The sequence below is a fragment of the Loxodonta africana genome, chromosome 18, assembly GCF_030014295.1.
Source record: "Loxodonta africana isolate mLoxAfr1 chromosome 18, mLoxAfr1.hap2, whole genome shotgun sequence".
Lineage (NCBI taxonomy): Eukaryota > Metazoa > Chordata > Mammalia > Proboscidea > Elephantidae > Loxodonta > Loxodonta africana.
Window position 1 is genome coordinate 51,629,520 of NC_087359.1, and position 15,111 is coordinate 51,644,630.

The 15,111-nt window shown below is 39.2% G+C and overlaps 1 protein-coding gene across 12 annotated transcripts in view; it reads right to left on the reverse strand.

Moving 5' to 3' along the window:
• The window catches only part of ACACA (acetyl-CoA carboxylase alpha), a 318,748-nt gene that overhangs the window by 64,676 nt on the left and 238,961 nt on the right, over window positions 1-15,111 (reverse strand). For all 12 annotated transcript variants that reach the window (XM_064271370.1, XM_064271368.1, XM_064271369.1 and 9 more), the window contains 3 exons: window positions 14,509-14,606; window positions 9,503-9,623; window positions 8,808-8,918 (listed from right to left, as the gene is read on the reverse strand). In XM_064271370.1, the coding sequence (XP_064127440.1) occupies window positions 8,808-8,918; window positions 9,503-9,623; window positions 14,509-14,606 (330 nt within the window). The remainder of the gene's footprint in view (window positions 1-8,807; window positions 8,919-9,502; window positions 9,624-14,508; window positions 14,607-15,111) is intronic.

The window sequence follows — 15,111 nt, forward strand, 5'->3', positions numbered from 1 at the left end:
AGTTTTCTACCAAACCTGAGGAACATCAAAAACAAAACAAAACAAAACATCCGCGAAAGTGGAAGCAGATTTACCCATATCTTGGTGGGCTTAAAAACTAGAGATCTGCCCATTGCAATCCTTTATGAGAACTCATCCATAATGCTAAGGCAAGGCTCACTCAGAAAGGAAGCTAAAATGTCCTCTTTAGAAAGGAGAGTGATCCCATCTGGAGCTACGGTAGTACAGGGGCTGTCTATTGTGAAAATAGGTAGTTAGGGACTTTTAAAAATGCAAATTGCTGGGCTGATCCTTAGAGCGATTATGGGCTATTGTTATCAACAAGACTTTGGGGACTCTTATAGACAGATGACTGACATATATACTACCTTATCATGACCAAACATGGTTCCTCTCATGTAATGGCTTTGCCAAGTGCATTGACTGTCTTTAGAAAACATCTATTGAGAAAGTAAATACATGAATGTACTGCGACGGTGAGGACTGCCATCTAACACTTAAAGGAATTTTTGCCTTCAAAGAATCAGACTATAGAGAATGTCATGTTTATATTTTCTTTCTAGGACCTTGATAATGATTTGCAATGAGAGAGGACCCCAAATGTAACTTAGAGAAGACTACAACAATACCAGTGCCTTACATATATTAATTCACTTAATCCTCACAATGACCCCGGTAGACAGGTACTATTCTTATCCCTATTCTGCATTTAATGAAACTGTGACCTGGAGAAATAAATCACCCAGTGTCACAAAATGAGTAAGTAGTAGAAACAGGAATTAAGTCCAAGCAGGCTAGCTCTAGAGTCTATGCTCTTAACTATTCTCTCTCTCCATCTGTTAAAGTTACAAAGCTGCCTCACAGTGAGAGCTAAATATCTTTCCCTTCTTGAGCCTCTGTAACTCTCAGGTTGTGTGCCATATAATCATGGGTGAGAATGGAGACTGTACAGTATAGGCTCTTGGCGCTGTGGACAAGCCCTGTTCATAGGAGGAACTCTGATACTGTACCCAGTACAGTCAGCTGCAACAACTTCACATTTCATTTTGCTCAGCTACATAAGAATATGTATACGGAAACTGAGATCCAGAGAGGAATGTGACTTGCTTGTACTAAGTTTCAAAGATAAGAGGCACAGTGTTAGCTCCCTATAGGGCTAACATAGCCCTAGCCAAACCCATCATATAATTCTTTTTTCCTGGCACATTCAGTGGAAGTAGGGGCTTGATCTCATTAAAGGTGATGAGATTATAGGGGTGTTTCCCCCCCTCCCCCATTCTCTCTAAAAGAGAAGAAGCTTTACAATGCTTACCAGAAGGAAGTCACCTATCACCCCCTGAGTGAATCTATGGCGCACCTGTTCCCCCAGTCACTAGTACATGCCTTATCTCCTCAGGCAGTTACTGTCCAGAGAGCAGGTCATAAACTGCAAATTCTGATTCTCTAGGTACAGATGGGGTTCTCATCAAGTGTGGGGCAATGGATGAAGAGCTAGTAGGCTCTAGTCTACATTAGTTTCCCCTCCAATATTAGGTCCTTCCAGCCTATCCAAGGTCTCTGGGTGACACAAAAGGTTTGTATTCAGCTACTAATCTAAAAGTTTGTGGTTGAAGCCCACCAGGAGGCACTGTGGAAGGAAGGCCTGGTCATCTGTTTCCATAAAGATTAGAGTCAAGAAAATCTTATGGAGCAGCTGTACTCTGTAACATTGGGGTCACCATAAGTCAGAACTGACTCAATGGCATCAGGTTAGGCTTCTTTTGGTTTCCAGCCTATTCACCACCTGACATTACATTAACACATAAAATAGAAACTCAGGGGTTGGGGAGTGGGTGGGGATGTATCTTCATTATCTAGTGCTGCTATAACAGAAATACCACAAATGGGTGGCTTTAACAAGCAGAAATTTATTTTCTCACAGGTTAGGAGGCTAAAAGTCTGAATTTCAGATGCCAACTCTAGGGGAAAGCCTTCTCTCTGTCAGCTCTGGAGAAAAGTCCTTGTCTCTGAGCTTCTGCTCCTGGGTGATCTTCTTGTGGCCTGGCGTCTCTCCCCATCTCTGCTTGCTCCCTTGCTTGTTTAATCACTTATATCTCAAAAGAGATTGACTCGAGATACACCCTACGCTAATCCTGCTCCATTAACATAACAAAGACAACCCATTCCCAAATGGGATTATAACCACAGGCATAGAGGTTAGGTTTTATGGTACATTTTGGGGGGACATATTTCAATCCATAACATTCTACCCTTTGGCCCCCCAAAATTTATGTTCTTGCCACATGCAAAACATATTTACCCTATCACATCATCATAAAAAGCCTAAAATTAACTCCATGTCCAAAATCTCATCCTGTGAAGCATCTAGAAGTCAAACAAGGGTGAGACATTAAGCTTATTCCACCCTGGGACAAAATTCCTCTTCATCTGTAAACCAGTGAAATCTAGAATACGAGTTATCTTCTTCCAAAGTACAATGGTAGCACAAGTACAAGGTAGACATTTCTATTACGAATGGGAGAAACTGGAGGGAAAGAAGGGATAATAGGCACCAAACAAGTCCAAAACTCAGCAGAACAAATTACATTAGCTCTCAAGTCTTGAAAATAATCCTCTGTTCTCTGAGACCATCTGGCCAATGGCCCACCTGCCAGACTCTGGGCGTTGGCCACACCCTCTGGATTCTAGGTAGAGGCCCCTGGACCCCGGGCTTTAGCTCCACCTTTCAGGCCCACTGTGATGGCAACTGTGCTCCCTTGGCTTTGGGCGCCCCATTTTCCTAGTCCATCTGAGTGGTAACCCCACCCCCTTGGCCCCAGAAGACCTTGTTCTGCCCCTTGGATACAGCAGCCCTGCGCCCTCAGCTTTGTGCGGTGGCCCCACCCCCTGGCACACCTTAATGGCAGCCCAACACACCGGAGTTCATCTGACTCTTTGAAACGCAGGAGGCTGTGGTCCCACCCTTTGAGATCCAGGAGAGTGTGGCCCTACCCTCTGAAACTGAAAAGGCCTATTTCCTGTGCTCCTTTCAACACCTCTGCTGATCTAGGAGCTGCTCCAAGATTGGCCCTTTTCTTTTTTAGAGGACAACATGTAGCTCCTTTGGCCAGTTTCCTGCCTGTAGAATTCCAAGAGTTAGACAGTGTTCTTTGCTTTCACTCTTTCTCTGTCCTCCTTCAGTCTAATCTGGGGAATCTTCTGCTGTGGTAGTTGGTTAGGTCCACCAGTCACAGGCGTAATCTCTTTAACAAAAGATTGTGTAGCCATGTCCTTGGTGAACATTCTAGGATGATGTGTCCTTAGTTTGTACAACATTATTTTCCAAATCTTTAAGTTCTGTTTTCATTTTAGACAGTTCATTTTTAAGTCTACCTTTCTTCTTGCATTTTACTATAAGTAGTAAGGAGAAACCACATGGTCCCTTTAAGTTCTTGCTTAGAAATTTCATCAGTCAGATACCCAAGTTCATCACTTACAAGTTCGGCCTTCCACCAAACATTTGAACATAATCCAGACAAGTTCCTTGGCACTGCATAAAAAGTATCGCCCCTTCTTCCACTATCCAATCACATGTCCATCATGTTTTTTTAAGCCTCCCCAGAAGCACATTTAACGTTCACATTTCTAGCGACATTTTGTTGCTGGCACCATGTGTATTCTTTAAGATGACAGAGACTTCCATAGCTCTCCTGAGCCCTCACCAGAATTTTCTTTAACGTCTATATCCCTCCAACAGTCTCTTCAAGGCAATCTAGGCTTTTACTATTAGGCATCTTAAAATTCTTCCAGCCTCTACCTGTTATCCAATTCCAAAGCCACTTCCATATTCTAGGTATCTGTTAGAACAGCATCCCACTCTTCCAGTACCAAATTCTGTCTTAGTTATCTAGTGCTACTATAACAGAAATACCACAAATGGGTGGTTTTAACAAACAGAAATTTATTTTCTTACATTTTAGAAGCTAGAAGTTCTAATTCAGGGTGCTGGCTCTAGTGGAAGGCTTTCTCTCTGTCAGCTCTGGAGGAAGGTCCCTGTCTCTTTGAGCTTCTGCTCCTGGGCGATCTTCATGTGGCTTGGCATTTTTCTTTCCTCATCTCTTCTTGATTCCTTGCTTGTTTAATCTCTTTTATATCTTAAAAGATACTGCTTCAAGATATACCCTACACTAATCCTGCTCCATTAACATAACAAAGACAACCCATTCCCAAATGGGATTATAACCATAGGCATAGAGGTTAGGAATTACAACACATATTTTGGCAGGGGGCGGGGGGGGGGGACATAATTCAACTCATAAGAGGAAGTAAATCTGAAAGTTAACTGCAAATGTTCAAGTGGCACCTTGACTTAGGAATTTATAAAACAAATCATCTCAGCTCCTTAAGTGTCAGTCTTACCAGTTCCTCAAGTACACAGGCTTGCCAGGCCAGCATGACTCCCTTCAAGCAGCATACTTTTTCACATTGATAAGTTCTTACTCTTACCACTAGCGAAGGCATTTTGAAGGATCTGCCACCTATAGCCTACAGTTCTCAGAGCTAGGAACCTAAGCTCTGTTACCTTGAGTGATAGGAAATAACAAGCCCTTAGAAGCTTCTATTATTTATCTCATCATTCTTACAACGCTGGACAAAAATGAAAATGACCAGTCTACCTTCTCTTCTCAGGCTTTATGGACACTAAGCACAGAGGATTGAGCCTTTCTTAAATCAGACTCAGGAACACATGTGAGCTCAATTTCTGACTCTAATTTTGTCTCTGTCGATTTTTTTTTTTTTTTTTTTAACAAAGAAAGTCTTAGGTTATTTTCCCTCTTACAGTTTTAGTCGTCCCATCTATAAAATGGGTGTCACATCATTAGCCCACTCCAGAGGGCGTCGAGGAGCGACACAGATGTTCTTGATTTTGAGTTTCAAATAAAGCCATTCACCAGCCACTGCCTTTAGTTTGAATGTCAAATCTGTTTCTGTAACATTCAAGAGAATACAGGTACTGTAACCTTCCTCAACTTGGTAATATCTTGAATATTTTACAGCTAACTGCACGCAATAAAAAGAGCAGGAAAAACATGGCAAGAGAGTATACAGATATCGAGATCACAAAAGGAAAGGAAAAGTACAAATGTGAGAAGCACCTTCTGATTTTGGAACAAAAGGCAATGGCAAAGGATGATATCCCATGAATAAAAGGTATAAATGTATAGCAAAGCCACCTTAAGTTAAAAAAAAAAAAACGGGAAACTACCAGAATGTTTATAATTTTATATGCTGGTTACCACTGCTGGCTACAAAAAAGAGATCCTTTAAAAAGTAAGTGTTTGGAAGCAAAAGGTAGGAAGGTCTAAACTAATTAAAAACAGGTCAGCTAAAGACTGGTCACATCACCTATACACTGAGATGCAGTGTAGCCATAAAGGCATCAATGTATTAAGTTGGGAATGTGTGTTTCTTCAGTTTCATATCTATTGAAGGAACAAACAATTGACATGTTACTGCACTATGGGAGTATGACATATAGAGTGTCAACCCTTGCTCCTCTTCAAATTGAACCATGTTAAGTCAAATCAGTGATGGGTAGGAGGGGGGTCGGGGTGGGGAAGAGAAAAGCAGGGAGAAAGAAAGTTTAAAAAAAATCTCCACCTCAGCAAAAGTTTTCATTAAAATTTTAGACAAATGATCCCTGTGTCCTTCTCCCTTGCTGCCTGGGGCTCCATGCTATTTCTATGCAAATAACAACCTCGTGGTTTATATCTTATTATTTCCACCGGAGCTGCAGTGACATGACCTGAGACGTGTAAGAGGTGTTGGGGAGGGGGGGCAGCAGGGAGGGAGTTGGAGAGGAGACAGAAAGAAAGAGAGAGAGAGAAAGAAAGAGAAAGATGCAGTGGGTGTTCACTTGAGTGTGAAAAAATATTGTCAGGAGTGAGCGTCAAGAACAACAACAAAAAAAAAATCACAGGGATAACGTGTTTATTTCGGTTCCCCCACCACCAATCTCACCCTCCCCCTTCCAAACCAGCACCTTTTAAAATTCATTGGGCATCAGGCGATCATGCACAATCCATCTGCTTTCACTTTATCATTTGCATTTCATGCCTCCTGGCTTTTGATGTGCTGATACTTTGATGCAGTCAGGAGACGCGCATTATCATTATTTCAATTTTCAAAGGGGTCAATGGGATCGGCACTTGCACACACAAGATTTTTTTTCCTACAACCTCTGTGCACCCCCCTTCTTATTCTTCACCCCAATGTTTAACATAAAGGATGAAGACTCAAAAGGTGGGGGTCAAATATTTACGGTCTAAAAGCTTGCATATGCCACCTACATTTCCACTTCACACAGGTACACACATACTATGAGCAAAATGGTCAAGGCTTAAAAAAGGAGGCACTACTGTGAGTTCCACACACACAAAGACTTACACACGGACATTCAGGGAGGTGCGTGGACAAGAGAAAGAGAGGGCTCTATAAGCAAGCACACAGACACAAAGAGACTGAGAGATCAGCACTCACGCAGGAAGGGACATGCACTCAGAGTGACTTGCTCACATCCAGAGTATGCAAGACAGATACCTACAGAAAGAAAGACAGACAGACATGTAGAAAGACACCAACGCACACAAAGACAGAACATGCACAAGGAGTCAGAGAAAGCACTCTGAGCATGCAGATCCCATATAGTTTCCTTTTTCAAACCTGAGAGGCAAAGGGGCTGATAGGACAGTCTTAATGAATTTGCATGAAATCGGGTGTCTTTCAGCAACACGACTATATTTAACAGGCATTGACAGGAAGATCGTGAAGCAGGATGAGGTAACCTCCATAACTGATCACTCCCTTCAGCTAAAAATGATCCTGCTTCATTTCTTTTGTTAAGTTAGGCTGCAGCTTGACTTGTCTTTTCCCCTACAACTAGATTTTTCCTTTAATAAGTAGCCCTGTAGGCTAGGAAGAAGGTGAATATAATGAATTTGATCAGAACAATTCAACCAGTGAATTCTAAGGAAAAAATCCCTAATGCTTTTTTTATGGCACAAGTGAAATTAAACTAGCAAGTTTCTGGGCTAAAAAAAAAAAAATGCTTTGGTTTTTGTAATATTCTTTATGTATATCTGGGGGAAAAGAAGAAACTCAATGTAAACAAGATATATTTCAGAAATTAGCTCTCTGTCCAAGAAAAGGAATATCATGGAAATAGAGGTGTGTCTTCTTTAAAGTCTATCCTCACAAATAATGGTACCTAAAACTCTCTTCAACATGTATCAATAAAAAAAGAAAAAGAAAAAAAATTTTTTTTATTTAGCTCATCCTAAAACAGTATCCAAAAGAGCAACTTAAAAAAAAAATTGAAGACTTTCAGCAGTTTCTCCCACTGCAATCATCTCCTTCAGCAGTGGTGGTTCACAATCTCTATTTCTAGGCTACTCTCCAAAAAGGGAGGAGGACAGCCAAATTTCCTATTGTTAGCATTACTTTGCCTTTCCTTGGAGAGAAAAGCAACCCCAGAGGATACGGAGTTCATATGTATGCAGTGAGCAAGCCGATCACATCAAACAATTCTCCTAATTTCTGACATTTCCAAAAGCAATTGGGACCAATGGAAGTATCAACCTTTTCTAAATGGGAATGATGGATAGGACACTTAGTTCCTATCCTTCCCCTCAAAAGTCAAGGCTTGATAAAAAAAAGTTGCTGCAAGTCTACTGAACACAATATCTAGTACAATTTGGTATGCATATATTTCCACCAGCTCAATCAACAAACCATGTAAGAGAGAGGAAAAGGGAGCTGAAATTTTGATGAGGCCCAACACTTTGTGCCAAGTACTAGTTACTGCTACTTACGTTTTGCCATTTGATCTCCACAGCATCACTTAAAAGTGTAAATTATTACCCCCTTTTGCAGATAAGAAAGCCGAGAAGCTGAGAGGTTATATAAATTGCACAAGGTCAGCCAGTCCCAGACCAGGGCATTACATATTCCTGGCTCTGAAGAATATAATTTTCCCATGCCTGCAAAGAAGTCAGAGCTGCACTGTCCTTTGTATATTCAGGTATCCTTAGATAGTTTTCATGCTTACAAGCATTGACTCGGCATCCATTTCTTTTCTTTGGAATCGCCCCTATGAGTTTGGATTGAAAATACACGAGCACCTTTTTTGAGGGGAAGATAAATCTCTACATCATACTGTACTCAGCAATCCATCCATGCGTTCATCCTCCCACTCAATATTTACTGGATATTTATTCTATGTACAAAGGGCTATCCTAAATGTCCTTTTTTAGAGGTGTGCTCACGGATCTCTCAAAATATTAAAACTCGCTATCCTCAACATCTAGGCGAGTGTCTAATCCATGCTTGTAGCTCTGAAATGGGAACTAGTACAACTGGAATCAGATTCAGCTCCACATGTGTGAACAGGTCTCATCATATTCCTTACTCATAGGTGAGAAAAAAGGGAAAGGGGGGCAAAACAAGTATTTAATTAATCTCAGTCTCTCCTGAGAGGCATTAAAATGTAAGCTCTTTGGAACAGAGGTTTTAAATACTTTGTTCACTGACATATCCATAGGGCCTGAAACAGTGCCTGGCACATAGTAGGTACTTAAAATATTTGCTGAATGAATGAAATGAATAAAAAAGCAAACAAGTCAATGGGCAGGGAAAATGGAGGGAGAAGGCCAGAAACAGACTGAGGAAGGCATGGATTGAATGGCCTCCTCCCAGTCAGATCTTGAATTAAGAATTCACAATGATCTTTAAACAGCTTCACACATTTTTCCCAAAATCTTGAAACTTACTTTGTTAAGGGCCCCAGCTCCTGTCAGAATTAAGTGAGAATTCTCAACCTGGATGGTTCTCTGTCCCAGCCGGACAAGGTAAGCTCCAATCCCAATGGCCCTGCACGTCACCTTAAAAAAAGAATAAATTCTACGTATCACATATTTATGTCCTTCCCAAGCTGAAAGAACCAAGGCATAGACATGGAAAATCCATATTAACAGAAATAATTATTGCTTTTTTTTTTTTATGAAGACTGTTTGATAAACAACAAAATTAAAAGCCAATTTCCGGATCAAAGAGCTAGAATTCATTCAATGATTCAAGTATTAGGTATTTAAAGGGTTAATTTAGGCCCTTTAGTTCTCCTATACTTTCGCCCATCTCACAGACCCTTAGTATCTCCACTAGAGGTGTGGGCAAAGAAAATGGTAAGGGGAAAAGATATTCAGGCTGTGAAAATGCTGGTAAAACGTTTACAGAGAAATAAGAAGTTGAACTAAAGGTTAAAATGAGGTACTAGATTTCTCTGGGAAATTCAGTTATTTCCATTATCCTATCCTCTCACTATCATGCATGATTAAAATAAAATTGCAGACATATAATTTTCGAGAAATTCTCTCATCTGGGACTGAATATAGCAGTGATGGGCACAAAAATAAATTCTAGCCACACAGCCAGCTCTTCCAAAATTTCACATTCTGGCAATATTTACCAGGCTGATGGTGATGATCTCATCATAGGCCAGTGAGGATTCTCCAGCAATCATTCCAGAACCTCGAAGATTCTCTGCGCCAAGTCCCTCTTCCTTCCCAATAATATCTGTTATCTTGTACCTATTGGATACAGTCAGGCCAAATTATAAAGGTTAAAACACAGTAACAACAGTCCATTAGAAGAATAACTAAAAAAACTCAATGCCATCAAGTTGATTCTGACTCATAACAACCCTGTAAGGACAGAATAGAACTGCCTCATAGGGTTTCCAAGGCTGTAAATCCTTATGGAAGCAGGCCATCACATCTTTCTCCCGAGGAAAGGCTGGTCGGTTTGAACCGCTGACCTTTTGGTTAGTAACTGAGCTCTTTAACCACCACACCAGAATAATCACCACTAAAATGCTGCTAAAAACATTCCGAAAGCTTCTATTTAACACCAGGGCTTTATATTCCTCTTTACATACTCCTCACCCGTAAGTCTTTCCTTTGTAGGTCAGGGCCTATTTTACCTGAAGCCCTACAGTATAGGAGCAAGAGCAGAATCTAGAATTAAAACCTTTTTGTTAACAGTACACCAGCCGCTTTTTATGCCTCTGGACCTCAGAGGTAGGGCATTATTCCAGTTCTAGTGCATTTAGTGTCAAAGTGAGTCCCTTCTGAAATGCATGAAGCTCAGGAGTCTAGAGTTGGAGCCTCTCTGTTGTGTAGGTTGAGCGTTCAATTAAGGTGCTGCTTCCTAAATGTATTAGTTTTGTAAACTTTTGTCTTTTTTTTCCTTTATTACTGTGAGATAAGGTTTGCAAGCATAATTATGGTTTGCTTGTGTGATACTTTGGGAGCTCTAACGAGTTTGTTTCAGTTTTTCTGTGTAGTATTTGGAAAAACAGAGGTTCCCCATGTAATCTAATGAAAAGGCCCTGGCAATAAATTATTTAGGTGGCTCTCATTGGTATATTTGTCATACCACAGGTCAATGGCAGCACAGTGCCACTCGCCTCACTGGTAGCTTGTATTATCAGACCATATTTCTCAAAACCCAAATTACCAACCAAAAATTTAAACACATTAAATTAGTAAGCATGCATCCCAATACTGAAAACATATGCCATAAAAAAAAAAAAAGAAAAAACGTAGTAACGAAACGGTTTTAAGCAAATGGGTTTAAATCCCTGCTCTGACACATACAGCAGTATGACTCTGGGGATATCAGTAACTTCTGTAAAATGGGGATGATAATATCTACTCCAAGGGTTGACTGGAGAGTTGAATTAAAGCAACCAGGAGAGGATTTGACACATAGCTTGCCCTTAAATTTTAGATGTCCTTTCTTGCTTTCTAGAATAAGTGTCTTGAAAGCAGGATCAATGTATATTTCTGTACTAAGCAGTAGCCATTGATTAATAACTTCAGATACAAGTTACATAGGAATAAAAAATCAAATAGAGAGGTAGTGGCAATGTTCAGCCCAGTTTCTCAAGTCAAAAACATCTCCCTTTCCAAGACCGGGATGAAGGGGAAGGTCAAAACTGTGTACTCCCATTCTTGCTCCCTCATAAATATCAAGTGTATACATGAGGGTTCCTGGCTATAGTCCTCTGGAGGGGCAGGTGGAATGTGTACAGAAGTGAAATGCTGACCAAGTTGTCCAGAAACCATCCTGTGGATCCAGTGGGAGTCACTCATCTGTCTTCTGGTCAGGGGATTTGGAGTGATAGCTGATAATGGGAAATGGGAGATGGGGAATGCAACTAATAAAAAAAAGGAGAAAAACTAGGTTGGACATAGAGATGGGCATATATTATTTATTGTTCCATGTGTACCCAGAAGGCTTGGCACTGGGTACAGTTTTATAAATTGAAATAATAAATAAGTATCCCATAGAAGCTCTTAAACAGCTTTCTTCTCCACATATTTCTCTTCTCCCTTTTTTATTTCCAGGCTTCGATCAATTCCTTTCTTTGCCCTTGCTGTCAGTCCCTGGCTTTGTATCTCTGCTTCCCAAATTTCCTTGTCCTTCTATTTTTAACCTCTCCCAATAATTCCCCAATTTCTTCCTTTTGCTCTAGACTCTAGAGTTATGTTATAGGTGAAGCTAATCTCCCCTAAGAGGTTAATGAGCAATGTTAATTTGGGGCAAGGGGATGTATTCTTCTTATAAGGCCCACATGCCATATAGTCAAATACTCATGGGCTCTGTCAGCATTCCTTGTAAAGCAGATCCTTCCCTCCTAAGGACTGCATATTGCTTCACAGTTGTTTGTGACTGATCACATGGCATCTTCTCCCACTGCATGATATGAAAAATAAAAACTTCTCATTTTCTGTTCAATGACCTCGGTTCTTCTACCATCTAGGACTGTCATTCTTTAACATAACAAAACAAAACAAAACAAAACCCACTGCTACTGAGTTGCTTCCAACTCACAGCAACCCTACAGGACACAGCAGAACTGCCCCATAGAGTTTCCAAGGAGTGTCCGGTGGATTTGAACTGCTGACCTTTTGGTTAGCACCCATAGCTCTTAACCACTATGTCACCAGAGTTTCCTTGTTCAACACAGGTAGGACTAAAATTTAATGCTATTTATAATAAAAATCAGGAGTCCCTGGGTGGCACAAACAGTTAAGCGCTCAGCTATTAGCCAAAAGGTTAGTGGTTTGAACCCATCCAGAGGTGCCTTGGAAGACAGGCCTGGTGATCTGCTTCCAAAAGGTCTACTCTGCACACACAGGGTTGCCATGAGTTGGAATCAACTCAAGGGCAACTAACAACAACAGTAAAAACCTTTGCATTTAATAAAACACATTCGTGTATATCATTGCTGATCCAGTATGACAGGTATTATCATCTCCACTTTACTGATGATAATAACAGCCAGGATTTTTGACCGTTTACTGTGACTCGGAATTGACTCCACAGCAACGGGTTTGGTTTTTTTATTTTTACTGTGTGCTCAGTACTGTGCTAAGAACTTTATATTAGTTTACTTGATTTTTACCTTACAGATGAGGAGGAGAAAAATCACTTGCTTTAACAAAAGCAATGTACAAAAATCCATAGATTTCTTTGATACTAGTAATAAAGGATTAAAAAATATAATGGGGAAAAATATCCCATTCGAAGTAACAGGAAAAAAGGCAAAAAAATCCAAGATTAAACAAAGAAATTGGGAAAATTCCACTGGACCCAACTATGCATCAAGGTGTTCCAGGGTGCCATAGTGAACTCCCAGGGGCACTGAAAGATATTTTAAATTATGAGGAGAAATATTATGATATGCAATATCTTTTAAATCCCGTGTGAACTACTAGCTTTCGGTAGTTCATAGTTTAACACCAGATAGTGCTACACTACTTTCTATGATGGTTTATTCTTACAAAGCTGGATTTCCAACAGTTTCTGTAGTAAAAAGTAAGTTCTGCACAAAAAGCAATGTGGAGGGTGGCCATGGCCAATCTCATTCAAGGTTTGAGAAGTTATACAGGTGTAAACATTACATTAAATTAGTAATTACAGTTATTCTAAAATAAAATAAATATCTTTAAAATTTAGGTGTATTACGTTTTCAAATAATTATTAAGTTGTTAGGATATAAATACTTATGAAGTTGTTTGGGTCTAATACTTAGTAAACAGAACTATTAGGTATATCTAGGCTGCCATGAGAAAATTACCGAGACACTAAGGATGCTGTGAACCAAGAAAGCTTGGAAACTTCTGGCATAACCTATATGAAAAAACTACAAAACTTTAAAAGGTACACTTAAATAAATGGAAAAAACATTCTTTCTTATTGGGAAGAATAAATGAAGATATCCAGCCTTCCTAAATTAATTATAAACCTAATGCCATTTCAATCAAAATCATTATGGAACATTTTTGGAAACTGAAAAAAAAAAAAAAAAAAAGATCCTATGTATATGAAAAGGCAAAAATAGCCAATAAATTTGGGGAAAGAATTAAAAATATGAGGAAATCTGCCCAAAAGGATAGTTTAAAATGTGGCTTTAGCCCAAGAATCCAGACACAGAACCCAGTGCCACTGAGTCGATTCAGACAGCAACAACAAAAGAATATAGAACCTAGTAATGGAGTGAAAATTATTATAAAAGTGAGGAAAGTGCAAATTAGTCAATAAATAGTATCAGAGCAACTGATTAACATTCCGTAAAAATTTGCAGATATGTTATAAAAATGTTAACTTCCCTGGCAATCAAAATAATTCAAGTTAAAATAACAATTGCTGTTTTTATCGTATTTTATTAACTGACAATACTCAACGTTGGCAAGAGTAGAGAAGAAGAGGAAATGAACACTCTCATATACTGCTAGTGACAGCATAGGTCCTGATAGAGCAATTTGGAATTATCCACCAAAACCTTTACAAATGGACATACTAGCAAGTCTACTTCTAGAAATTACCTCAAAGGGAATAATCAGAGATATTCATAAAAGTTTATCTATGAAAGAATAGTCAGCCCAGGGGTAGAACAGTGAAAACTTAAAAATAATCTAAATGTTTAAATACATTCATTATGATGAAATACTATGTAGCCATTAGACAGCATGTTCCTAAACATCTCAAGAACAGAAGGACATTTTCCCAAAATACTTTTTAATGAAAAGAATAAATTATATAAGAGTTTACCTTTTATGATCCCAATTATGTGGGAATAAAAAAATGTCTATACAAAAGACAGTAAAAATATAACATACGTTAATAATAGTGATTTCTCAGAATAGGATTATGGTTGATTTTTATTTTTTTCTTCCTGTTTACATGTTCCAATTTTTCTACAAATTAAGTCTTATAAATATAATTTTAAAATGTCAATCACTAACAGGGTCATTCAGGTAACAAGTGGTAGAGTTAGGATACAAATTTAGGACCCAACCAATTTTCAATGCTCTTCAATGTCATGATCAGCAGGACAGTAGGAAAAATACCATATTCTTCTTTCTTTAGTCCATACCAAATTATTCTGATAACATATATACCTACCTGGATTCTCCTTCATCCTCCACGTGTTCACAATAGACAGAGTTGAGAGCACTGACTCTCTTATAATCTTGAGGGGTCAGATATAAATACTTGTATCCCTGAGAAGCACAAATAGTTTTTAACTCATTATTTGCCATCATCACATTGCCAGAAGATACAGCAAAGCATGCATAATGCGGCTCATTCCAAAGCTGTCTTCAAATTGCCACATCACTTCTTAGAGTTACTGCCTAATAGATACTAGCATAGACAGGTCTCCTTTTAAAGATAGAAGTGCTTATTTCTCTAGTCAGTGACTGACTGTCCTTGAAACAAGGTACCCTGTAGCTGCAGCTCCGAGTACATTCCATTCACTTCATTTTCATGAAGGTTAAAGGGTCTAATCTTCATTGACATGTTTTTTAAAGATATCAGCACAAAATTAAAGAATTGTGAGAATTACCATTCGTCACTCTCACAAACCATAGTATCAATGAAATATAAATAGGTAAGGAATAATTAAGAGAATCATAAAACTAGGAGATTTGCTATTAAAATTTGAAGTCCATGCAGTGCCAATAGTGAACCCTGAACTCACTACTTTTGATTTTTTCAACTTCTTAT